This window comes from Ochotona curzoniae, unplaced genomic scaffold (genome assembly GCF_017591425.1).
Source record: "Ochotona curzoniae isolate NIBS_2020 unplaced genomic scaffold, NIBS_Ocur_1.0 contig_2599, whole genome shotgun sequence".
In the NCBI taxonomy this organism is placed as follows: domain Eukaryota; kingdom Metazoa; phylum Chordata; class Mammalia; order Lagomorpha; family Ochotonidae; genus Ochotona; species Ochotona curzoniae.
Genome location: NW_024465520.1, coordinates 7,725,770 through 7,752,177, shown reverse-complemented (window position 1 = coordinate 7,752,177; position 26,408 = coordinate 7,725,770). Strand labels below are relative to the sequence as shown.

Below are 26,408 nucleotides of genomic sequence, written 5' to 3'. Positions count from 1 at the left end.
ACAGTGCGACACCCACATGGGTGTTACACTCTCGCCTCCACTTGCGATTCTGGCTCCCTGGTAATACATGCCTGGGACACAGCAGGAATGGCTCCATGACCTGCTTCGATGTCATGGACACTGGGAGATTGGAGCTGAACTCCCAGCTCCTGGCTCCCACCTGGCCCAGCCCCTGATGACCCTGGTGCTAGGATTCCAAGAAGCATTCCCAAAAAGCTAAGGGTCCCCGTGACAGCAGCACAGTGGGAAACACAGGGGCTTACTGTTGGCTTCTCACGGGAGAAACATCTGAATCATAGAACAAATGCTTGCTGCAATACAGTCATACTTCCTAATCCACTCAAAGCCTTAATAACTCACTGTTAGTGTGCATGTTTCTGGGCTTTTTTTTTTTTTTAATTTATACTTTCCCCCCAAGAAGCAACAGCCACCTACCTCTCATGGCATTTTCTAAATATCAAGTCCACCACCACCAACTTCTTTTTCAATTGTAAAGGTCTCATAAGAACTGAGAACTACAAACTCTAAGCCTTCCTAATTACCCTGCATTGGAAACTCTGGCCCTCATGTTCCGATTTATGAATGCTCCCACCTTGCAGCGACTCAAGAATTCTCGCCCCCGCCCCCATGCACCCTGGTCCCTTTGATCCGCTCATCTGACTTACGGGGTGCTCACTGCCCTGGGTGTGCCTTTTCTAGCTGCCTGCTCACCAGGGCAGCACCCCACACAATCTACATCTCAGATGGCTAAATGACTGCAGAATGTGAGTGAGGGGCTCCGTGTGGCTTCCTTACTGCTATTAGGCCACCTTGCTTTGGGAAAGACTTTGTTCCATAAAAGCAAACAGCCACGCTTTATAGCTCTCTTCCAACACTGAACATGGGAAAAGAAAATAAAACATATGCTTCTATTACAAAAGAATAAAAGCCAGTTCTACCGAAAGCACTTTGCTAATCCTAAGAAGAATCATCAAGACAACAGAAGTCATAAAAGCAATGCAAGAAATGGGTGACACGTGACAGTCAATCTTGCCCCAAATGTGCTGAACAACTCTTTGCACCATCAAAGCTGGAGCACAGGACCTACTACTGCAAGTCAATCTTCTGAATCTAATTCAACACAAACATGTGTGCACGCCTGCTTGGCTCTACGGCTATTTGGGGTGTGAAACTTGCTGCATTATGATTATGTCTACATAGCCAACTGCTTCCAAATGCACCACGTCGTTTCCTTGAAGAAACTGGACAAGGTGCCGAAAACGAGTGAGAGGTTTCAGGTGCAACAAGGTGAGAGCAAAATAAAACCAAGTATTGGAAAAATGCACTTTTCATAAAGCACCCAGAAGATAATGCCCTCGCTTTCTGCCATGCGTAAGAATCTAATATTTACCTCGTTACTTCATTCAGGAATTACACTGGGTAAAATCTTAAGTGTCAAAAAGAAATCCAGTAGACACTACCAGATGAGGATTCAAGTTGTCACCAGCCATACAGGGACAATAGAGGACACGATGCAGTGAGATGTTCACAGCAGCAGTTCAATGATAGTGTTACCCAAGTGCATAGCCCTAAAGTCACCACGAGGAATCAGAGGAAAGTAAACCGGTGGTCATTCTAAGAATTAACTGGCTCGCCCACTGTAAAAGTATCAAGACCAAGGAAAAAACAAAACAAACAAACAAGCAAAAGTAGAACTGCTCCAGATGGATGATTAAAACATTATGACAATGGCAACCCAGACACTGAACAGGACCCAGGCTAAGGAAATAACACTTAGGCAGCTGAAGGACTTTCCTTGAAGTTACTCGGCACTTACTGGGAGAACTACAAAATTAACCAAAGTCCAGTGTTCTTTCCAAGATGTGAGATCTGAGAGGTTAGAGGTATAAGCGTCCAGCCATTCATGAATTTTAAAAATGTTTTTATTTTTAGCCGGAGGCACTCCTTAGGTCAGCGCCTATGTTCTCTGCCACGACAAATGGGGCAGCAGCACTTGACCTCTGTGCGGTTAACATTCACAGTTTTAAACGTAGATTCACAATCATGAAGACCTAAGAGCTGCAAATTTTTTTTTTAAATAAACTCCATCAAAAAACTGAATTGTGGTGGGAGGCTTATGAAGGAAGACATGACTAAGTGAATGAATGCAGTCAGCCATCCATTACAGACAAAAAATAACAAAAATAATAGCCTTTTCGAGGGGAGAAGATAAGCCCCCAGCCCCTCAAGAAGAAAACAGCAGCTGGTAACTGTGGTAAGGCAACCATGAAAGCGAGGTACCGAACAAGAACGCTGCTGTGCTTACCCAGAAAACCCAACCACCCCCGCCTGCACCAGGCCCTTCACGCGCTCTTGGGGACGCACATCAGGGACTTCCTAAAGACGCTACATGGGTTTTTGCAAATGAGGGTCTATCATTTGTACTCAGATTGCTCCATTTCAGTAAGAAAAATAATTTCCTGTGTTCATTTCCTGAATTTTTATGTATCAGTTACAATCAAGACTAAGGTGAGCATCAGAGAAAACACTTGATTTCTGAAAAGGCGGAAAAAAGAATAGAACATAAGGAATGGGATAATCTTCCCGCTGTGGCTAACAGTACTCAAAGTTTCAAGATTTGGGGACAACTAAAATTACACACATACACGCACACACACATGCCGCATGCCCAATCATTTATTTCTTCAAACTACTACTGACCATCATCTACATGACAGGTACCACCTTTAAGATCCAGCAAACTTCTCACACGGCCTTATCTCACAGCTCAGAGTAGATGCATACAGGCCAACAAAAGTGAGTACAACATGCAAACGCTGGCAGAATTAGAACTCTCCAGACAAACTAAACAGGACAAGACAGCAGCACACAGGCTTTGTTTTGCTGCACATTCAGTTTCAGATGCACAGTCAAAGAGCTGGCTAATAACTAGATATCCAAGCCCTGGAGAGAAATATTAACAAACCCGGAGGAGACACAGATCCGTGAGAACCACGGGTACATGTGCAACAAGGCTGAGTGAAGTACAGTGCAACGTATTATTTCAATAATTTATTTCATTCTCTCCTAAATCATAAAGTTGGGGGTACGGGACAGGAATGCAACTCAGAGAGATGAAGATAATAAAAAAAAAACCACAAAGACAACACTAAGACACAACTATCTGGATTTTTTTTTTTTCGGCCCAATGGGTGTTCGGTTGGTTTTTTGTTACTTTCATATACAGAGAAAACTCAGTTCTCCCATTCAAGAGGTGATGAGACAATGCCGACTGGAAAGACATCAGGCACAGAGTCCAGATCACATACTCTGTTGGTTAGGTGGGCAATAGTGCTGTGAGAGGAGGCCCTGCTCTCTCTCCGGTGTCCTGGGACCTGCCAGCACTCGGATGCTTCTCCCACACTGCCAGGTGTCCTAGGACATCTGTACATCCTGCCACCGCTCCTCACAGCTCCGCGGCTGCTTCTCCCTTTAGAGACCAGAGGTGTGCATCCATTCAAACACACACACCACTACTTATAAACCTTATCCTTAAAGAGACATCTTCACCTCTAGTTATCCACGCACTTGGGTAACGGGGCCTCATTACTGTCCACCAAGTACGCTTGAATAATCCCTCCAAAAGCCTCTGTCGAAGAGCTGCTGCAGACAGGCAGGCAGAAGTCAGTTTTCCTTCGGTTCATCCAGCACAGCGCTAGACACAGGGGACTGCCTGGGGACTGAGAGAGCAGAGCCCTGCCCAAATGGGCCCTGTATTCCAGCACACATTTAGGGAGGGCCGGGAGACCGATCAGGAGGTTGCAGCCGGAGCTAGCCGAAAGAAAACTGCAGCCTGAACAAGTATGTCCACAGCAGGAGTGGTAAAGAACAAAAGTGTTGAAACAGAAGCTCTGTTCTGGAGGGGCTATCAACAGGACCTGTTAATGGAATCCAACTTCTGGGTGTGAATGAGTAAGAACCAGCTCATCTACCCCTCCTATACACACCATGAGTGACCTAAGCCTCCCCGTGGGCCTTTTCCAACTCAAGCTGGGAGCCAGCGACAACCACTGGAAGAACCAAAAATGAAATGCAAAAGCTATCGTAATGTCTTACTTACCCAAATTGGGATCGGGAGCCTGGCGCTTCTTGATTTTAGCTTCAGAGATGGCAGAACAATAGGCACACGTCATCTTGATCAGCCACGTTGCTCGAACCATTGGCACTGAATATTTAGCTAAGTATGCAAAAACATCTTCTTTTTTACTAAGGATGGGAACCTAAAAAGAAGCAGCACATTTATAATAACTTATTGTGTCCATCACTAGAAGAACCTAAAGAAAGGAGAAACAGAAGCAAGAGGCAAACAGAAGCTATTAACTGCTACAAAACAATACGTACCAGGGCCGGCGCTGTGATTCAACACAATAAGCCACTGTCTGAAGCACCAGCATCCCATGCAGGTACCAGTTCAAGTCCTGGCTGCTCCTCTTCCAACCCAGCTTCCTACTAATGGCCTGGGAAAGCAGTAGAAAATGGTCCAGGTCCTTGGGCCCCTGCCTCCACCTGGGGAGACCCCGATGAAACTCCTGGCTTCTGCCCAGTCCAACCCTACTACGGTAGCCAGTTGGGAAGGAAACAGCAGATGGAATCAAGCAAACAACTTCATGCTCTCTCCGTTTCAAATTAATATTAAATAAAATACATCTGATTTTCAAACAATGCAGGTAGTTAAAACAGGGAACATGCAAAGCCAATTTTCATTAAGTGGAAGATTCAAAAGCACTTCTAACACAGCAGCAAAGCTGTTTAATCCGTTGTACTTTCTTATTTATAAAGCAAATTATTTTCAAATTCTCACATGCTGAAAGCTATTCATCTTATCAACAAACCAGGGAAAAAATTATTTCATGACAGTCTTCCAAAGAATTTCTCAAAATTGAGAAGGACAGATCTCGTTTAAAAAAAAGAAAAAAGAAAGACTCCCCACATTGCTTTTTACCCAGGGACACCATTTTGTATAAAGCTTTCTGACTCCAACCTTTCAAAAGAGTACCAACTGCTAGATAGCTTCCAAAATTGCCCTTAGCCAAATTTAAAATAGAGGCTAAAATGATGGATCAGTGAATCTGCCTAATAAACACTGAGCTAGAAATAGCTGGGTAATTAATTCACTGGTTGAAAGTAGGCACTTGAGGCGGTTAATTATTTCTTTCAGACCACAAAGGTACTATTTAGCAAATTAGTGTCCCAATGTACCACCGAGTGGCTTGACAGAGTTAATTCGTTCTTCTAGAACCCCTTACACATATCTGAGGAACAGCCCCTCTGTCTATATGTTAAGTTTCTGAATGTAGGCCACGTCAGTGCTGAGGCAGGAATGTGCAAGTTGGCTCACGAGCAGCCATCCACCCCTCCCTGGATGGAGCCCATGGGCCAGACCGTCTCGGTCCCACACGCCTCGGCTGGAAACGGTGCACACCACGGCTGCACCTCGTGGTCTGCAGGCAAGGACACAGCCAAGACACGCGTGCCTGAGAATCAGAACAAAGACTGTGTGTGGTCCATTCCCGCAACTGTTATGAGCCACTCCGGGTTTTCATTTTCTTTGCAAAGATTTCGTTATTAGTATTAATTTTATATGAAAGGCAGAGTTACAAAACAGAAGGAAAGACACAGGGCAGACCTCCACCCATTGGTTCACATCCCCAAAAAAGACCATGGAATTATCTAGAAGGCGGAGCTGTGACGGTCCAAAGCCAAAAGTCAGGAGTTTCTTCAGGTCAGCTAAGCACTTGGTCCATTCTCTGCTTCTCCTCGCAGGCTGTTAGCAGGGAATGCCATCAGAACTGGAGCAACAGACTCATACCCACACCTGTATGGGATGCCAGTGCTGAAGAGAAAGCTTAACAGCCTAAGCCACATGCCTATCCCCAAAGTGTTCTCAAGCCATGAACTTGTCTCTTTGAGGACCCCCAACATTACAATCACAAATCAGAGCTCTGGTCTCTCTGCCCCAAACTCCCACTAAGCTTGCGTTGTAAAGAGCTTCCATCCAGCTAACAGAGTCACACTGCCTAGCATGCTTCTCTTGGCCAAACCTTCGCTTGTGTGCTGAATAGTTCGCATCATGTGTTACAAATTTGTCTGTTCATATACCTGGCATACAGTGGGTCCTAGAATTGAAACTAAGTGGTGTTTTTGGGGGGGCTTTTGTGTTTGGTTGGTTGCCTGTTGTTTTGGTTTCTTGATTGTTTTTATTTGCAGATGGCCCCTAGAAACAAGCCACTGTGGTGCCTGTCGTGGGTGCCCACTTTAGAATCAGCCCTGCGACAGAGGTGACCGTACTGTCAAAGGGGACTGAAGCGACAGAGGCCCAAGCCACAACACACATGGTGACACACTGTAACCAGAAGACCTCCTAAACATCTAGCTTACAGCACACGTTCTTCATGGAGGATGAGGTTGTGAGCTTAAATAACCACCACTTAAGTCAGGGAAAAGAAAGTGCAGGGTTAAATACTCATTGCAAGACTGGAGTGGTGGCTCTTCGGGAGAATGTACACTATGGTGTCAATGGAGTAAACTTTAGAAGTCCTGGACAGTTCGCCTCTCATTTACACACACCAAAAGATTAGAAGATGAAGGCCTAAACATAGGCCTTTTTGCAAAAGCAAAGCCAAGTCAGTCTCTATGAAGAATCACTACTACTTATCTGTCATAGATGCCTAAAGGTTTCTGCTTGAACAGCAACTGACAGGTAAAAAAAAAGAAATAGTAAAACATTTTTACATGTGAAAAGTTTATGTGCAACACCAAATAAAATTAAGCAACCAATCAACCTTACATAACGGTAGTGTACAAAGCACCAGCCATACTGGCAGAAGGCCAAGGGAACTGGGGTTTAGGATTCAGACGGACACACAGTATGGGAAGGAAATCACATAATTAAGGAAGAAGGCTTGTTACAGTTTGGGCCAACTGACTCAGGAAAGGGAAAGTATTCATACTTCCCGACACTGCTTCCTTACAACAAGCCATGGCTTCCAACTTTTCAGTAAGGGAACCATCTGACTTCAAGCTAGCCAACCACTGAGCTGCTGTTTGGTTTCTAAATCAAGCTGGACTTGCACCTAAGCACCAAAACAAAGTTAAGTTACCCAGCATATGTTGCTTTTCCACTCAAAGGAACTGTCCTATCACCTTTCCTGTTGGTCACAGGCTCTATTTGCTTAGCAGGGGTGGAGGCAAAAGAAACCCTGAAAAGTGTAGGAATCAAAGCCACCTGCATGAACAGGTGGGCCTCAAGCACTGAACCCAACTGCCAGATGCCAGCAGTAGGCTTTTCCCAATCAGGCTGATTAGAAATGAGCTGAAAGGTCCTGGACGGGGCTGTGTGGCAGCTCTGTAGAGCTTTGCCTGAACAGAAAACCAAGTCCAGAAAGTCCAGAAACATGATCCAGCCCATACGACACACCTCTTGAAACTCAAGCCTTCAAAGGAATGCTAGGATCCCAGCAGGTAAATCAAGCATTTCTGCCTTAAGCTATCTGACAGATGCCTATCAGAAAAGACAAAACTTTTGAACTGTCTACTATGAAGAACATGCAGGAATAGTCCTTACCCAACTCAAAGGGCGTGACTGTCCCAACAAGATGTTATGCTAAGCAGGGCAAAGAAATGACTTTTGAAATACCCAAGAAAAGACTGCTTCAAAGGACAGGTCAGCAGATTCACAGAGAAAATATCTTTTCAGTTTGCAAAAGAATGAACGCCAGGGCTTACTTGAGGAACACCTAACATGAACAGAGGAACAATGACTAATTACCTCCCCACCGAGAGAGGAGACACCACTGCCCCCCTAAAGCTGGGCCACCAGCCCCTCCCCAGCACTCAGATTTCAAGGAACACACGAAAAGTTCTTACAAGAGAAAAACCAAAAAAAACAGATTCAGGCTGGCCATATGAAGAACAGGAGCTGCTACTTAAAAGCCACAAAACCCTAACGGAATTCCTACGATGTGTGGCCTGCCAACGCAATTCACAGTCACAGCAACGCCACAACGTCAGAGTTCACCACTGGAACGGAAGGGCTCCATGGTCCAGCCTGGGTTGAGATACTATCGCTAACTGCCTGGTACAAGGTAGTTCTGTCTATTGTCGCGCTTTTTAAGAATTTTGGTCGACTTTAACCTCTTCTAAAAACTAGTCAAGGCAACAACATGTTATAACACGACAGCAAAATAAAGCCATTGCACCCTTCGAACACTATTTTCAAAGAGTTGCTTTAGGGAATAACGTAACAAATCCCTTCTAAAGCAGGTCCTTCCCAAGCCAGTAACGGACACTTCATACCAGAAACAGAAACCACACAACCCCAAAACGAAAGGGCTGCAGGGCAAAAAAGACCATGGAATTATCTAGAAGGTGAGCAAGAAGGCAGCGAGCAAGACTAAGAGACCATTCCAGCTTCTGGCCTGATTTCAACATACTTTCATAAAATCTTGACTATAATAATAGTAAGTTGTAAGACTACAAAACCTGTTTTATCTCACTTGACAGCAGTGACCAAAAGCAAAGATTTTGAAAGAACCTCCTACCACCGCTTAACAAGAAGAATGCAAGTTTCACGAGCACTAGCAGGTCCCACAGGACCACAATCTGTGCTCCACTTGGTAAGACTGAGCATGAATCATTTGGCTGAGTATTCCGGAAGTCAAGGAAATAAACTCCTGAGGAACATGTTTAACAAATCTTGGACACCTTGGCCTAAGAAAACAAAACAAAAAAAAAAACCTAAAAGAAAATTGAAAAAAAAAAAAAAGAATGTTACTACCTGTTCTTGATTTTGAAATTCTGTCTACCTGGGACCTACACAAACAACTGCTTGCTGCACGGAATGACTGATGTTACACATGTCCTAGACACCGCAGTCTCAAACTAAAGCTGACAGCAGGTCACTGACACCTGCCACGAAGCTTCCCAATGTTACAACTGGTGAGTCAAAATGTACACCGTTTCAGACAGCTTCATTTCTATAGGATCAAACGTAAAAAGTACTTGATACCTTTTTTGCCAAGATGGCAAGTGGTTTACTTCCTGCTAAGTCAGAGAACCAGCTATGAATTGCACTCTGGGACCGAGGAGTAACCAGCCAATAGTTATCCTTAGCATTAACTTGTGGTTTCTTCTTTCCGGTGTCTTGGAAAGTGTTAAGCTTTAGTTTCTCAGCTAATATGCTGCTGAAATACGCTCCAATCTGTGGAAAGAGGGGGGAAAGTTTAACACAATGAACACATTAGTGTTTCACCTCTACTGCTTGCGTTGAAAATCTCCATGCAGGGCCCGGCGCCGTGGCCTAGCAGCTGAAGTCCTCGCCTTGAACGCCCAGGATCCCACATGGGCACCGGTTCTAATCCCGGCAGCCCCACTTCCCATCCAGCTCCCTGCTTGTGGCCTGGGAAAGCAGCTGAGGACGGCCCAAAGCTTTGGGACCCTGTACCCGTGTGGGAGACCCGGAAGAAGTTCTTGGATCCTGGCTTCGGATCAGCATAGTATCGGCCGTTGCGCTCACTTGAGGAGTGAATCATCGGATGGAAGATCCTCCTCTCTGTCTCTCCTCCTCTCTGTATATCTGACTTTGTAATAAACATAAATAAATCTTAAAAAAAAAAAAAGAAAATCTCCATTCAGTCCATCAGAAAAGAAGTTGGCAACTTAAGTCACAAATTTTGATTTCTTTGCACCAACATGGTGCAAAAATTGACAACCCTTCGTTCTGATATTAGCAAGCAGCTCAACAAAAAAAGCACCACCTTTGGAAATCTCTGGCATAAAATTAATTACATCCTGAATAAATCTGAAGCAAAGGAGCTCTGCTTTACCTTCAGCAGTACTTCCTGCTTTTCCTGTCCACGACCCTTCAGGACCGCGTCATCCCAGAGAGGGGTGGAGCTCAACAACAGAATCCTAGTAATCACACAGCCATCATTCTTTTTCTTGCCTCATCTTAAATGCACATGTTTTAGGAAAGGCAACTTTGTTCATACTCCATGTTTCAAAAGAGCGTCTGGAGTAATGTATTTAAATGGAAAATGACAAAAGGTTCAAATAAATCAGGTATTCAACCTTTTTTTTTTTCATTGGGCTGCCAATTTCTTGAGCACAGGGGTTCTGAGAGAAAGCTGGTTTTATCTGCTCTGAATGCCTCAAACAGGCAAGTGTGGCTTCTGCAAATTGCTAACTCTTTCATCTTAACCAAATTAAAAGGGGAAAGGGCAAGAATGAAGGAATAAAGAAACTTCTAATACTGCAATGATGCCAGAGAAAATCAGTTGGGATCTTCCAAATATCTAACAGATTTTTAAACAAACAGTGCAAGGAGAATTAAAATTTAAAAAGCCACCCTTGGGAAAGCAAAATAAAACATCAACTTTGCCAATACCCGTCAGTCAATAAACAAACTACCTACCAGGGTGAAAGGTACACAATTTGTTTCTAATAGAGGTTGCCAATTCTTAATCCTTGTGGCTGATATGTGATAAAATGTCTGTTTTGGTATTGATGTGATAAGAAAATAAAAACTGGAGTAAATAGAAGTCTTGAATTTGTAATGATCCTATGCATATGTAAATAAATTGACACCTTTAAAGAGATAAAAAAAAAAAGCCAAAAACAACGGTGATTTTAAGAGAAAATATTTGCAGAATGCTCAGTGAGCAAATTAAGTGCAAAAAGCCCTTGTTTACAAAAGCTAGCATTCAAATGTTTACTTTGAAACTTCTCAATTAATATTTGGGTTTTGCACCAAGGGTCCAAAACACTTAGCACCAAAATGGGGTGTTTTTTTTTGTTATTTATTTTATTAGAAGACAACAGACAGGCAGAGCGCCTATCCACTGGTTCACTCAGCGAGCACCCACAGCAGCCAGTGATGAACCAGGGCTGGTCGACAATGCAAACTGGGAGACTAGATGCAGCTCTCCCGGTTGCTGAGTCATCACTGCTGTGTCCCAAGGTCTGCACGGGCATGAGCCAGAGCTGGGTACCAAGTCTAGGCAGACTGATCTGCATGACCGCTGAGCTGAACACCTGCCTCTAAAGATCGTTTTATTTAAAATGTCTCTTATGGGCAATTATGTAAGTATATAAAAGTAAGGAAAACAGTAGGATGAAAAATCTGCTGTATATAATTATACTCTAGTCTATGTATTTAACGATAGCATTGGAACATGGCGATTGTAACATGTTTTCATTCCTGCAAACAAACTGTAAACTAGTACATAGTGAAACCATAGTTAAAATTTCTGAAAGAGACATGGAGGAGAAAACGCAGACTGGGACTCAAAAAAATCGGGAAAATAATTTGGACATTTTGTGTTAACAACAGATTCAGATTACCTGGAAGTCACAAAAATAAATTAGAGGGATTCATTCTCAAGTCCTCCAGGTAACCAATTCATTTAGTCACATATGTGTTCTAGTGTTTGTACAAATACTTAGAACATACATTATTTTTCCCTTCTCGTATGTCCATTTCATGACGCAAACTTGGTCAATGCCTGACAGCCTTATGTATCTGTATGCAGAACTTCATTTTTATGCACACATAAAACAAGGCTGCAAACATGTAACATTACAATTATATAATGTAACTATGGAGTGAACTGTTAATGAACATCTGGAATACTTTTTCCCAAATTCTGCTATGACAAATCATGTTAGAATCAACTAGTCTTCACTTTGACTTCACAGGCAAAGGTTTAGAGTAAACTTCCAAAATTTAGATTCTATAGTTCTACAAATTGAATAGCCATTTCCAAAACGTCCTCAAAAGGTCCCTATAACTCATAGTGCCTCAAACAAGGCGTGAGTTTAACCTCAAAAAGGTTAAATGTAACACATGCTTCTACCCATTCCAAGCTATTTTTGACAATAATCCATTAGGTAATACAGAGGAAAAGGGGGCTACACTTCTATTTATATATTTCATATTTATAAAGTCAAATTCCCTTCTGAAGGCTTGGGTACCTGAGTGAATCAGGAGTGAGCGCTCAAGTTTTAATGGATGCCACCTCTGTTTTTTCAGTTATCTAAACTGATGATGAGACAGTGACACAGAATCATCTAGCAGTTCATATCAAGGGACACGGACCAGTCATATTCTGCTACAGACTCTGTGTCCCCTGCCCTCAAATTCCAACAATGGAACCCCAACTCCCAATGCAACTGTGTGTGGAGATTAAAAAGGTGATGTGTAAGCTGGCCAGGGGTAGGGTGGGCTCTAATCCAACAAACGATAACTATAAGAAGGGCTATGAGAAAGGGCTGAGGACTGGGCACGCCACGAGAGGTGTTGCTGGAGACTGGCTCACACCTGGCTCCCCGGGCGGCGCCTCGGCTCCACAGGCCAGCACTCCTGGCTCCCCAGGTCAGCACACCTGGCTCCCCAGGCCAGCACCGTGGCTCCCCGGGCCGGCGTCCCGACTGCTCGGGCCTGCGCCCCAGCTCCCCGGGCCAGCACCTTGGCTCCAGACTGTGAGAAAACAGATTCCTGTTGTTTCCCAGTGCTGTGTTTCTGGGAGTGATCCTAAAGAAGGAAAGCAGCACACAGAGCACACGTGGAGGCTTCAATCGCAGCACACACACGGTGCAATGAGTGGGTCATAACAATGAGTAGCAATTGGATTTCACCTATGTTGGCTATGGAGTGGGAAACAGGCAAATAAAACGACATTTTGTTCATAAAAAATAGATTAGTTAGGGAAAATGAACATGCTCTAGAGACAGGCAGTGAGGATTGCACATAGTACAAATGTGCTTAGAGATGTAAACGTTAGGTAGTAAGAAGAAGCATCTCAAAACTGGAAAAAGTCAACTCAAAGCATCGTGTCTGCTCAACGGAACTGGAAAACAGTACTTCATGGTAATTTTAACACTCTCAATGATGTATGTGGTTGAATACACACGTGGGCACCTACCTAAAAAAACCCAGAGTGATACACAAACCTTAAATATGCTCATCTTTGGGGAATGAAGTGTAGGAATCCACCTGCACGTTGAGTTCTTCTGATTTATATGACATTGTTAATTGCACGAAAGTAGTTTATATTCAAATCACCAAAATATCTCAAGTGGATTTTCTTAAAGAAAATTAAAGGCTAAAAGAATAACCACAGGAAATATTTGGCACAGCAGTTAAGATTTCAATTGGGACATCCACATTTCCTGCTAATGTGGACACTAAGAGGTAGTGGATAAGAGTTCAAGTAAGTGGGTTTTTGTCACCACATAGGAGACCTAAATTGATGTCATGACTCCCAACTGTGACCTGGGGCATGTCCCAGCCACTATTAACCATCTGGGCAGTGAACTAGAGGACTGGGGGAATTTTCAGTCTTTCAAGATAGGAAAGTCTCAAGGAAGCTCCTTTTTCAAAAAAGAACTCCAATATACATGCATAAGGAATCATAATTAGAAAATCAGCATTTTGCATTCACCAGTAAAATATATCGTTCATCAGGAATCACCACTTAATGCTGAAATCATAGAGTAGAATTTTTCTGGTGAATAGCACATTCATCTGATCCTAAAGCAAGGGTGGGAAACCTCTTTGCTTCCAAGAGCCATTTACATAGACCATACAAAATGATCTACTAAAAAATTAGCATTTAAGGAATTTTAAATCCCACCTGCAGCTGCCTTGGCAGGGCCAATCCAACTGATTCTGCAGGCTTTACGACGGCCCACTGGCCACACGTTCGCCACCACTGTCTCAAAGTATCGCCCTGTAGAGATTACCAAAAAGGTAGAGAATACTATCTTCCCAGCGTAGGAAGAAGATGGACACAGCCTCTCAAGGGAGCCAGCTCAGTAGAACCAGCAGGGTAGCAAGCTGGCACTGCACGCCTCCGACTACAATGCAGTGCAGGACGCAGTCTTACTACATTTAGCCTAAGTCCTGTCATGAGGAAGCAATCAAAGAAATCCAGAAAATCAAACTCAAAAACAAGACAACTGGCTTAAAGCCCTCCATAATGACAGCCATGAAAAGCCTCGGTGGAGAAGGGACTGGAGTTCAGCGTGGTGTTAGATCCTGAGGAGACTCCAGAGCCCTGCCTGACCCCTGGGGCGGGACAGCACACGGGAAATTTCAGTGTAGTGGGAAAGCAGACTAGGGTTTGAAACACCAACTGATCATTATTAACTGTCTATACAGGGTGGTGCCACACTCGTGTGTTGTAGGGAACAATTACCATTACCTTTGACGGGTTAATTACAATATTCCTGGCTGAGCCATGTTCATCTCCACTGAAGGCTGGCTGGTTGTTGAAGCCTTGCTTTACATTCACAGCAGTGAGTTCATCCTGTGCAAGAGAAGATATCGATTAAGCAAAGGGATGTAAAAGCTTCAACTTAATCCAGCACACTGCAGGCTGGGAGATGGCCGACTTTGCTACGCTCGGTAGGAGGGAATTGTTGAAAGAACAACAGTCAAACAAAGCAGAAAACCAAAATCAAAAACCAGTATATAAAATGCACAAGGAAACTCAGCAAGTGTGGCAAACATTAACATGGATTGCATTATCATTTCTTTGAACTTTTCTGAAACTTTGAAAATGTGTAACTTGAAAAAAATAGGAAAATGAACAACAACAACAGCAAAAAGCAAAAATCCTCTCCAGAAACACAAGTCAGAATTTTCAAATTGTTTCCACGGTTTGATTCTTCCTTCCGGCCCAGCCCCTGTTCACATCCGCCCTTCATGCTGAAGCCAAGCTGGCTCAAGCTACTTCTCAGACACCAGGATGGGTTAAAGTCAGAAAGGCAGGTTCCTCAGCACCAGCTCCGTGAGTGTAACCACACACCACGAGCACCCAGCACAGACATAAGCATAGCGCTTGCCAAGTTCTTTCACACGTTCCTCATCGCTCCCTTTACCCACTCGGAAGCGGAGGACAGGCATGCATCCTCCCATCCATTTTACAGACGCAAAAAGTGAGACTGGCTCAGCCACAGCAGCAACTGGACAAAGCCAGAACTGAAACACGATGCTCTAACTCCCAGACCAGGAAGACAGATTCCCATGACACCATGCCACCCAAGAACAAATGCCACATGAAAATATGATCTAAAAATACAAAGCTACAACTCCCACTCGCCTTCAAATGATCTCCTACATGGATACAGGAACACTTCTCCAAGGTCATAACATATCAGAAATAGCTCAAGGCTTGTTGGGGTTGGGGGGAGGGGAAGAAAAAAAAAAACCTCCTTGCCCTGCCCAGATTATCATTGAGTTGAGTTCCTAAAATACAAACTTGAAAGAATAAGAGAGAGAGGTTTCAGTAAATGAAGCTACTTCTGCTCTCCTCACTCCAAGCCAAGAAATGATCTTACTGACAGTTGGAGTAATGGTAACCACAGCATAAGAATGAGAAGACGCAATTACTCTTCACAAGTAATTGCTCCAAGTGCAGGATGGAGGGGAAAGGTACCATCGATCACAATCACCACCTGATTAGGCAGGAGACCTTAGGGCAAAATATTTATGACATGTAAGCACCTGACCAGAGACTGAAAAAGTCACCTTGGCGAGGATTGAAATCTCCCGGAGACGCGCTACGTAACTTGGCTTAATTAGGTGTGCTCTTCCTAATACCTCGGCGGGTCACGCTGTTGGCGGGCTTTCAAAAGACCCTGCTAGAGGAAATTCAGTTCTCCGGTTATCAAATCTCCTCCCGACACAGAAGGTCACAGGACTCATGACGTGCACAGAGGATGAGCTGTGCTCGCTTATTGGAGCAAGGCTCGGATGACTCCCGCACTTTTCAAACACAAAATGTGAAAATCTAGGGTAAAGCCACGTCACCCACACCCTAAGGCACACGGTGTCAGCCAACTTCAATGAAGCTAACGTGCTAACGAAGTGTTCTGTCGTCTCAGCCTCAGACAGGAGGAGCACCAGAGAGCTCGGGAAGGGTGCTGCGATGAGAAAATTGGACACAGTTGTCTCTGAATTGGCATCACACTTTTACAAGAAACATTCATTGAGTAGCAGCATATGTTTTTACTCAAAATAGCGTTCAGGCTCAATCAAGAGGAAATGTGTAAGGCTGTCAGAACCAGTTGGTTCCATTTCGTCCTGCTTCACTTTCATGCCACAAGTTTGCCCGTTGTATTCCCAACTGCTCATTGGCACCAGCCCGTAGAGGCCCGCCTCCCTCCCAGGCACAACCGGAAACAGGAGGACACAGGGATCTGAAGTCACAGCTCTGTTGGTCACTTCACACTCTCCTCAAATGAGGCACTGCACTCCTTTTTTGGGACCCTGAACAAGTACTGAATCGGCATTACACAACCAATGTCCACTTCTCACTGCCACCATCAGCATCGGCGTGGAGCCTGTCATCCTGTCTCCTCACCCATCTCCTTCGCCCCTTGCTCCCTGCAAGGCCGCACCAGCTGCGGGAGTTTTTAGAAATTTACAACTGAGATTATGTCAACTTAAGTGAGGCTCACAGCTTGCAATAATGCCCCCACTTTACTCCAAGAACAAGCAAGGGCCCTTGACTTTCTGTTCTTAGGCCAACCCACACTCACAGAGGGTAATGCTAGGCTGTCGCACCGGCATCCCTGTGGTTCCATGCCAGCTGGATATTCTAGCTACAGGCCTTTGTGCTTTCTCTTCCTCCGGCCTGGATGGCTCCTTCTCTCGTTACCCAAGCAGCCGATCCAAGCCAAGGTTCGGCTCAAACTTTATATCCTCAATAGGAAATGTATGATGGCCTTATTTAAAACTGGAATGGCCTAACTATTCCCTTCATTACCATTCAGAATCCTTCAGTAATTCACAGCAATAAAATGTCCTCTAAGTTATCAATGACGTGTACTATCCATCTCCCTTCCTAACAGATAAGGTTACTTAAGACCGGGGATGGATTTGAGATTCCATTCACAAACGCCACACTTCTACAGCAGTGCCTGGCACGCAGCAAAGAATAACGGAATGATAACCTGCCCTGCACAATTGGCATGAGTACATACGGACTCAGACCTCTGGTGCCTGCCCTTTCATCCGTGCTTATGACTGGCACCACTTACATGCAGAGCTGCCATCCCAGACTGGGACTCGATAGTCCCATGTACAAATGCCTTCAACATCCATTCTCCTGTTCGGAAATGAAATTCATAGTAACTGAGCTATAGCACGATTTTTTAACTCAATATATTGTTCTCACTCTGAATTTATGGAAAAGAAGACAATGGGGCTCTTGTGACAGCTCAACTAGTAACCCTCTATATGCAAGCACCGGCATCTATGGGCATCAGTTTGTGTCCCGGCTGCTCCACTTTCCAACCAGCGCCCTGCTTGTGGCCTGGGAAAGTAACGGAGGACGGCCCAAAGCCTTGGGTCCCTGCACCTGTGTGAGAGATCCAGAACAAGTTCCTGGTTCCTGGATTTGAATCAGCTCAGTTCTGGCCATTGCGGCCATTTGAGGAGTAAACAAACAGATGGAAGATCTTCTCTGTTTCTCCTTCTCTGTAAATCTGCCTCGCTAATAAAAATAAAGATTTTAAATAAGTTAAATAGAAACCAACGGTTTAAATGTACTTCCAAAGAAAATGTTGATTGTATCGAGCCCACGCCTCCTCAATTGCTGACGCCTGTGCAGTATATGGCGTGCCCAGGTGCCTATGGGGGACATGACGGCCAGCTCAGCTCGGCCTGCAGAGGACTGACTGTACGTGCCATGTCAGAAGATGCAGAGCATCTTCCTGAACAACTTTCCTGGCCAAGCTTTGGCAGCAAGTGTCTGGGTGAGAGGGTGCACTGGAGTGGACACTGCCAGGCAATGGGCCTTGGAAGGATTTTTTCAAACTTGCAGCAGCACAACCAATTTCTTTGATAGTCTCAGAGCTAGCAAAACTGCTCAAGCAATACCCTCAGAATATTTTTCTCCACATTGGGGTTTCAAAGAGGACATCAGGTGGCCATCCCCCATCCCCAGGTACTGATACAGTCTGGCAGCTGGGAGTGCCCTCCCACCCCCACCTGCTTCCCCCACTCCCAGATATAGGAGAAAAGGGAAGGAAAGGATCATTGGAAGCCTTTGTCCCACCCCCTCCCCTCATACCCTGACCCTCCCCACCCTAATCAATGGTCTTCATAGGCATGCATCCTTGTCATCTATGTAAACAATACCAAAAATAAAACGCTTTTTTAAATGCTGGGATACATGCTATCCCAGATCCTCAACTATCCAAAGTGTAGAAGTGGGCCTGGAGGTACGCAGAGGAAAGCGCTCCGCCTCCCATCAATCTGCTTCAGAAATTTCCAGCTGATTCAACAAGGGCCACGGGAGTCAATGAACTTGTGAAATCCTTGCTCCAGTTCCTACCATCATCACAGTGAAGCAGCTGTAAAATGCAGCCTGACCCAGGTGTGTCAGCGTGCAGTCTCAAGTGGTAAGGAACAGTATGACACGGATCTGCCAAAATGGTGAGAAGCTCTAGGTGCAATTTCAAACAGAATAAAATCATCTCCCCATAGAGTAAGATGCTAACACTTACACCCTGCAGAATCCCAGTATACATCAAACATATTAAAACTTTGCCAAGAAGCACTTTGAGATCAGAAATAAAACAGACTCACACCCGTGACAGCCAGAGAAACACAATGGACGCAAGACAGTTCTATGCAGGACATAGGACAAAGCCCAACCCCACCTACCCCACCTGGCTGCTGCACACTCCCTCTGGAAGCCACAGACCTAGGGGTCAGATTTCATCTTGTAGGGCTTCGTGTCTGAAAGGCAGGTTCAAGGACCCCCACATTTAAGAAACACGAAGCTGCCCGCAGAAGTGGCCTTGAGCATCCTGACCAGGGCTATGTCAACGCAACGGAGATGTTTGGATTCCATTTCACTGTAGCTTTATGGTTTGTAGCTGTAGTTACAGGCGGATATGTGATGGCCCGAGACTGACCAAATGGAAAAGGACACAAGTGGAAGGAAGGAGCAGCAGGTTAGTACACACAGCCAGCACAGCACTGTAGCCCCGTGGGTTATGTCACCACTTGAAAGGACAGCATCCCAGATGGGTGTTGGTTCCATTCCAACTCCTCTGGTCCCAATCCAATCCCTGCTAATTCAGCTAGGAAAGCAGTGAACGATGGCTCAGGTGCTTGGGACCTTGTCACCCACATCAAAGACCTGAATAGAGATGATTAAGGACTCTTGACCTTGGCTTGGCCCAGCCCCAATTATTGCACTCACTCAGAGAGCGAACCTTTGTCCACTGGTTCACTCCCCAAGTGGCCACAACGGCCAGAGCTGAGTCAATCTGAAGCCAGGAGCACAGAACGTCTTCTGGGTCTCCCACACAGGTGCAGGGTCCCAAGGCTTTAGGCCATCCTCAACTGTTTCCCCAAACCACAAGCAGGGAGCTATATTGGAAATGAAGCAGCAGGAAATGAACCAGTGCACATTTGGGATCCCGGAAGTTGCAACGTGAGGATTTAGTCACTAGGCTACTGTGCCTAGCCCTTCTTGGAAGATTCTAAAGACCTTGACTTTACAGCAGTGGCTGTCAAACTTTTGCATACATCAGAAGGCCCTGAAAGTCATGTTAAAGCACATCATGCCAGCTCTGCACCCAGCTTCCCAGTGCCAGATGTTCTCAGCTCCAGAGGGGCTCAAAACATGCATTCTAACAAGCTCCCAGGGAGTGCTCACGAAGAGAGGTTGGGGGTTTCTGGTTGGACTTTTCTGCCACACCCCCACCACCACAATAAAGACACAGATACAAAGCCACATGCTTGCTCATGCACTCATGTCCCAATGGAACCGGGAATGGAAACAGCAGTATGAAATGTTCATTTCCACTCCTTGAATTTTTCATAGACCCACAATGAATGAAAAATGTCAGGGCCAACAAGAAAAAAAAAAAAAAAAAAAAAAGAGGCTTGCAAGTCGCTTCTGTTTGCGGTTTCCTGGTATAAAACTTTTGGTCAGGTTACTGGACCAAAAGCTAAGTGAAAGAGGGTTAAAACCCCAATGTATCCCCCAGCATAGGTGACTGCCAGGATGGCCTTTTACACTGCTGGGAGAAAAGTAACCAACAGCTGCTGGGCATGCTGGATCTGGTTAATGCCAAATCTGTTAACTGTACCAGTATCCCAGCATAGTTGCCTATTTCTTCCTTTTTTTTTTTTTAGGACATGGGGGAGGGGGGACCTCTGTGTGCCACTGTGTGATGCAGCATGACAGAAGGCAGGGGACCTGAACATGCCACCCTGGCTCCCAGGCATGCTGAATGCCACAGCATAGAGCTGGGGGCTACACAGTGCCCAAGGAAGAAGGTCTTGGGATGCATTAGAGTGGGTGCCACCCAGCGCATGTTGGAAGGGTGAAGAGTGATTCTTGAGGGCTTCCACAAACTGAACTACTGCACTCGCAGGTAGGCTAGGGAGCTGAAGTAGAGCAGTTCAGAGGAGGAAAGCCACATTTGGCTCAGGCCAAGGTGCCTGCCCAATTGGGAGACTTGGCCATGTGAAAGTTGGTGCTGGTCATCATGCCTGCTTGGGTAGGCCACAGTACTTACCCCATAAGGGTCAAGGCAAAGGGTAAGCCATAGCAGGCTTGGGTGAAACACCCCCCAGGATGTGACAGAAGCAGATCTGGAGCGGATTCTGTAAGGGACTTGTTGGATTACTTCTTTGGGTTGCAACACCTGTCAGTTTAGCGTAAGAGCTGGGAATGGTATTAGACTGATCCAAGTGGATCTCAGAACTCACCTGACACCTGTGGGGGCTGGGGCTGGGAGGAATTCAAGCTGGGCCAAACTGGTACCCATCAGCACATGTAGAAGCTGGGACCTACGGCAGACCATGCTAAGCGAGGCTGTGGCACCCACTGGCACGCATGAAATCCAGGGCTGGGTGCAGGCCTGGTAGGAGAACTTGGAGAATCCCCGTGCTAGCCTAGACCAAAGCTCCCCCTGGGAAGCATGAGCGCTGGGACTGAGGGCGGACCATGTGAAGCTACAACACTCATTGACATGTACATGGACCAGGTCTTGGGATAGGCCAGGTTGGGCCAGGTTGCAGCACCTGCTGGCATGTGTGAGCCAGGACAGAGTGTGGGCCATGCTGGGCTGAGTTATACTGCAACAGTAAGTGGCGAGAGCAGAATACAGGAGGAAGGACATTCCAGGCTGGGTGAAAAGCACCCTCCAACACGCACAAGAACCAGGGCTGGAAATAGGTCTGGTAGGGGAATATTGTGGACTACCCTGTTAGGTTGTAGCTCCCAGTGGTAAGCACAAGAGCTGGTGCTAGAGACAGATGAGCTGGGCAAGGCTACAGCACCTACTGACAAGTGTGTGTGCTGGTCTTGGGATGTGCCAGACTGGATTAAGCTCTGGCACGTTCTGGTACTCATGAAAGCCAGAATGGAAGTGGGATGGATTGGGCTACACCATGGTACCTACTAGTTCACATGAAGGTCTGGTCTGGGGACGGGTCAGGCTGGCTAGCACATACCAGTAAGAGCCATAACGCGTATCAGTCAGTTGGGCTAGGCTGTAGTACCTGCCAGCGAGTGCCAGGAGCAAGGAAAGGCCATGTCAGGGTGGGCCACAGCACCTTCCAATACACATGAGATCTGGGGCTGGAACCAGGCCTGGCAGGGGAACTTGGGTAACTTTTGCTAGGCCACAGTTCCTGCTGATGAGTGCAAGAGCTGCAGCTGGAGACTGGCCAGGCCAGGCTGAGCCACAGCACTGGTCAGCATAAGTGTGGGTTGGGTTTGGGGGCAGGCCAGGCTGGGCCACTTCACAGCACACACCAGCATAAGTGAGAGCTGGGGCAGGGTTCCAGCCAGGTTAGTTTGGCCCACAAAACCTGTCAATTCACATGAGGTCCGGGGCTAGGGCTTGGCTAAGCTGGGCTAGGCTGCCTCATCTTCAGATGAGAGCTGGGACTGGGGGCAGGGTAGGCTACACCAGGCTGCATTACCTGCTAGCGAATGCCTAGGCTGAGGGTGGGTCATTCCAGACTGGGCTGCAATACCCCCAGCTTGCTCAAGATCTTTGGGGACTTCCCTATGGGGCCTCTCCAGGTGCTGATGTCTATATAGTGGAAGCATGTCCAGATGCACACAAGGGACATGACAGCTAGCTCATCTAGGCCAAATGACACTGAGAAGAGGGCATCAAAAGATGGAAAGCAGAATAGGCTGGACAACTCTCCAGGCCAAGCTTTACAGAAAGTATCGGACTCTGTGAGTGCTCTATGGTGGGCTTTTTCAGCCTACAGACCTTAGAAACATTTTCTCAACCCTGAAGCAATGAAGCCAATGATGCCTCAGAACTATCAAAACCACTCAATACTCTGGGAACATTCTTCTCCACTGCTGATTTAGTTTGACAGCCCCTTTCCCTTCCCTCCCAGCATACATCAAAGAAAAAAAAAAAAGAACTAAAACACTCAGCCCACCGACCTTTCTTCATATCTTGACCCTCCCCATCCTAATCAGAGGCCAACAGAGTATGCATCTATGTAAACAGTATTAAAAATAAAAATCTAAAAAAAATTTTTAAGTGTATCACAACCAATAATTGCACCATGATGATCCATGTACCCCAAACTTCTGGAAAGAGCGAACATTAGCATATACATACAAACAATAAATTAGGAAAAAGATTCAAATTCCAGAGCGTTGGGGAGGAGGGAAGGTGGCTGGCACACAGTACAGCAGTTGGGTCATACGGAAGTGCCTGGATAGGAGCCCTGGCTCCACACCTGCCCACAGCTTCCTGCTAGTGGGCACCTTAGGAGGCAGCAGCTAATGGGCTCCTCCCACCAAGCCTTCACCATTGTGAAGTCTGGCATCAGGATGACCCAGGCTGGAATGCTGCAGGCATTTGGAGAGCAAACGAGCAAATGGAGAACATCTAACTCAATCACTCTCTCACACATTAAAACGCTTAGTATTGTTGCTTACACAGTGCTTCCCAAATTCCAACAGCATACCAATAGAAGGCAAGCCATTCTCCCCAGCCTCATGATGTCTATGAGCCTCAGATGGGGAGAACAGGCTAGGACACGGATATTTCAGAACAGGAGGCAATGTCTGCCACACGAGCTCAAACCTCCAACTTTTCAGAAGCTTTTCTCTGAAGGCTTTTGCCAGGGGAAAAATAGCAGGCAGAGTCCGGGTTTTTTGAAGAGTGTTCCTCCGAACGCCCAAGCCAGAATATGCAAAGGATGTAGCTTCTGCTTGGACCAGCCTTGAACCTCTTCAAACACTTTTTGAACTAAAAACAGGGCAGCCACCACCAAAATTTCTTACCATGCCTGTCCTCAATAGACTGTCTCTTTATACTTCAACAATTGTAGCAGAATCAGGAGCTGCTACTTGGCCTGTTTGCAAAAGTGAGACAACACAAAGCCCGGAAACCGGAGGAGGATGCAACACAAGTGGATCACGATTTCATTCCCAGATCTATTCCATGGATGTGAGCCTGGCAGCCTTGGACTTTCATTAAAGGTTGGAAATATTTCCATTAAAAACATGGGGAATGAGAGAAAACAAAATCCTTTTCATGACCATCCATGGGGGGGTGGCTGCGCACAGAGCCAGGCTAGAGGTAGTCAGTCCGACCTCTGTCTTGACAAGTTCCCCATCTTCAGATGCAAGCAACCTCTGACTTTGAACTGCATGCATACTTTTATCATACCTTGTATTTTCCATAAACTTTGAAAATCCTTTGCATGCAGATTTTAAAATGCTTTACACCAAAATAAACTTATCTCCTCAAATAAAGAACTTGAACGTCCATATTTTTTTTATGTCCTCAAAGGATCCCATTACCAAGCCCCTTCTAGACAGCAAGGGACAGCTTACATAGCATAAGCAGCAACGAGGGCAAAGGGGACATCCATGCAAGCATGAGGTGAGATGTTCTGTTCAGCCAAGAGCTAGTGCTGGCTGAGTCTGAACTCAGAGCCCTCGCTTTCAGCTGGGCCATGGGGCTCCTAACCACACTACCTGGAGAGCAATCGGTCCTCAACAGACTCCATCCAGAAGTCAAAGGAGGAGAAAGGAGGAATGGCACACCCTTTGCCGTTGATTGCAACTACAAGATGTCATGAGACAGGAAACCAGCAAGACTGAAATGCAGAGATGAGCCGTGCCAACACTGAAGGGCACGGCTCATCTACATCTCCTACTCTCCGCTGCTTACAAAAGTCAGACCTTTGATACTTGAGCTAAATTCCAACTACATCCATACATCTCATGCATTCACTTTTTAATTTCAGAGAATGATCTTATTCTTTGGATCTCTTCCAAAAAACATCTTTTCATTTTCCCAATTAAAACACTGCTAGCTTGGGAAATTGTTTAAACTTTTTCACTCAAGAAAAAAGAGAATCAAGATGACAGAATAGGGTAAGGACACGTTTAAACGGACGGAGAAGCATTTAACCAGAATGAAGCAGAGAGGACATATTTCAGGAAATAGGAAAGGACAGAACAACAGCAGAGGGGTACCTGGAGACTGACAGACAGGAAAGCAGCGGGCACAGCAGTGTGGTGTTGCAGTGAATGATATTCCAGCACGGCGATCTAAACTCCACCAGCAGCTGAAACTCCACCAGCAACCAGGTGGGAAGGGACTTTCACTGGGAGCTTGGGAGGTGAACCCAGACTGGGAACTGTCTGTTCTGCTGGTCCGTTTGATTTGACTAAGAGCAGAGACAGAGCAGCAGATCCCAGGCAGGCAGTGAGAGAACAGCGAGGATTTCATAGCCCAGTCAGCCCCCTAGAGCTGAATTGGGCGCCATTTTGCCTAAGGAGGAAAGGGCAAGGGAAAGGACTGAGCATGCTCTGAGAGGGAGTGAGCTCATTTCTGACTCGATGAACTGCAACGACGTGGCATTCTACGGGTTCCAACCAGGGCATGACTGGGTAACCCTCAGATCTGTCAGCCAACAGATCAAGAACTGTTGTGGTATCACGCCGGGCGCCATTTTGCACACTGTGGCAATAGCTTTGGGACTGCAGGGACAACAGTGAACTGTGCATGTGCTGTGCTCATGAGAACTAGTTGAGGTCCCGCAGGAAAAGAATACCGACTGTGGCATCATACCGGTCAAAACAGGTCCGTGTGGCACCCAGACCTAACATCCAACAAGTTCCGACAAGATCGGCGCCACGAACAACCTAACTAGATAGTACACCTGGTGTCTCTTTAATCCTGGAACCCACTCCAACCAGAAGAGGGAGAAAGGTTGCAGACAACAGTGCAGCCTCAGCACGGTATCACAGGAGGTGGAGAGTGGTGAGCCAAGAGCTGGGCTGTGGAGACCACGGTGGATATCTAACATAAGAACCTAGACCTGGAACTCGCTGGGGGTTGTGGCACAAGTGGCTGCAAGCAAAATGTTGTGTACCAACTGCAATAAGTAAAATCGCATTGTAGACCTGTGGGTCACACAGCTTCGAAACCTGCCCCAAGAAGAAGACTCTGCTAACCAGAAGTACAATGATCAAGAGCAAAAGAAGAGACAAAGGCACAATGAGTATTACTGAAAACTCCCCTGCAAAGGAGCAAAACCCTATGCCAACCTCAGAGTTAACTGAGGAAGACATTGAGAAAATGGGGCACACAGAATCCATAAGACTCATTTTAAAGATTCTAAAGGTCAAAAATGAGAAGCTCATGCAAGAGTTCAAAAAATTTAAGGAAGTAGTAAAGCAAATTAAGGCTGGTATATCAGAAATTAAGAACACAGCAGAGCAAATTACAAGTACAGTGGAGAGTCTCCAAAATAGAATGAAGCAAGCAGAAGAAAAAAATCTCAGGATTGGCAGATATCTCCTGTCACCAGGGGGAAGCAAACAAAAAGCTGGAAGCAGAGCTGGATCAGGCCAAAAAAAGTATTCAAGAATTGAAAGACACTATTAAGAGGCCAAATATAAGAGTTATGGTAGTTGCAGAAGGTGCAGAAAGAGAAGCTGAGTTTGCAAATATCTTTAATGAAATAATCAAGGAAAATTTCCCTAATCTGGAGAAAGAATTGGGAAATAAGATCCAGGAGGGACACAGAACTCCCAACAGGTTTGATCAAAAGTGATTTTCACCAAGACATATGATTATCAAGCTCTCTTCAATTGAACATAAGGAAAAGATCCTTAAATGTGCACATGAAAAACAGCAATTGACACATAAAGGAAGGCCAATTAAGCTCACAGGAGATCTCTCACAGGAAACTCTACAGGCCAGAAGAGAATGGAGCGACATATTCCAGATTCTAAAAGAAAAAAATTGTCGGCCTAGGATAACATATCCAGCAAAGCTTTCTTTCATCTTTGAAAATGAAATAAAATTCTTCCAGAGTAAAGAAAAGTTAAAAGAATTTG

At 45.6% G+C, this 26,408-nt stretch overlaps 1 protein-coding gene across 1 annotated transcript in view; it reads right to left on the bottom strand.

Moving 5' to 3' along the window:
- Window positions 1-26,408, bottom strand: part of MED12L (mediator complex subunit 12L) — a 302,774-nt gene that overhangs the window by 256,070 nt on the left and 20,296 nt on the right. Inside the window, exons 2-4 of the mRNA XM_040974792.1 lie at window positions 14,241-14,345; window positions 9,047-9,238; window positions 4,100-4,259 (exon numbers count right to left, since the gene is read on the bottom strand). Of these exons, the coding sequence (XP_040830726.1) occupies window positions 4,100-4,259; window positions 9,047-9,238; window positions 14,241-14,345 (457 nt within the window). The remainder of the gene's footprint in view (window positions 1-4,099; window positions 4,260-9,046; window positions 9,239-14,240; window positions 14,346-26,408) is intronic.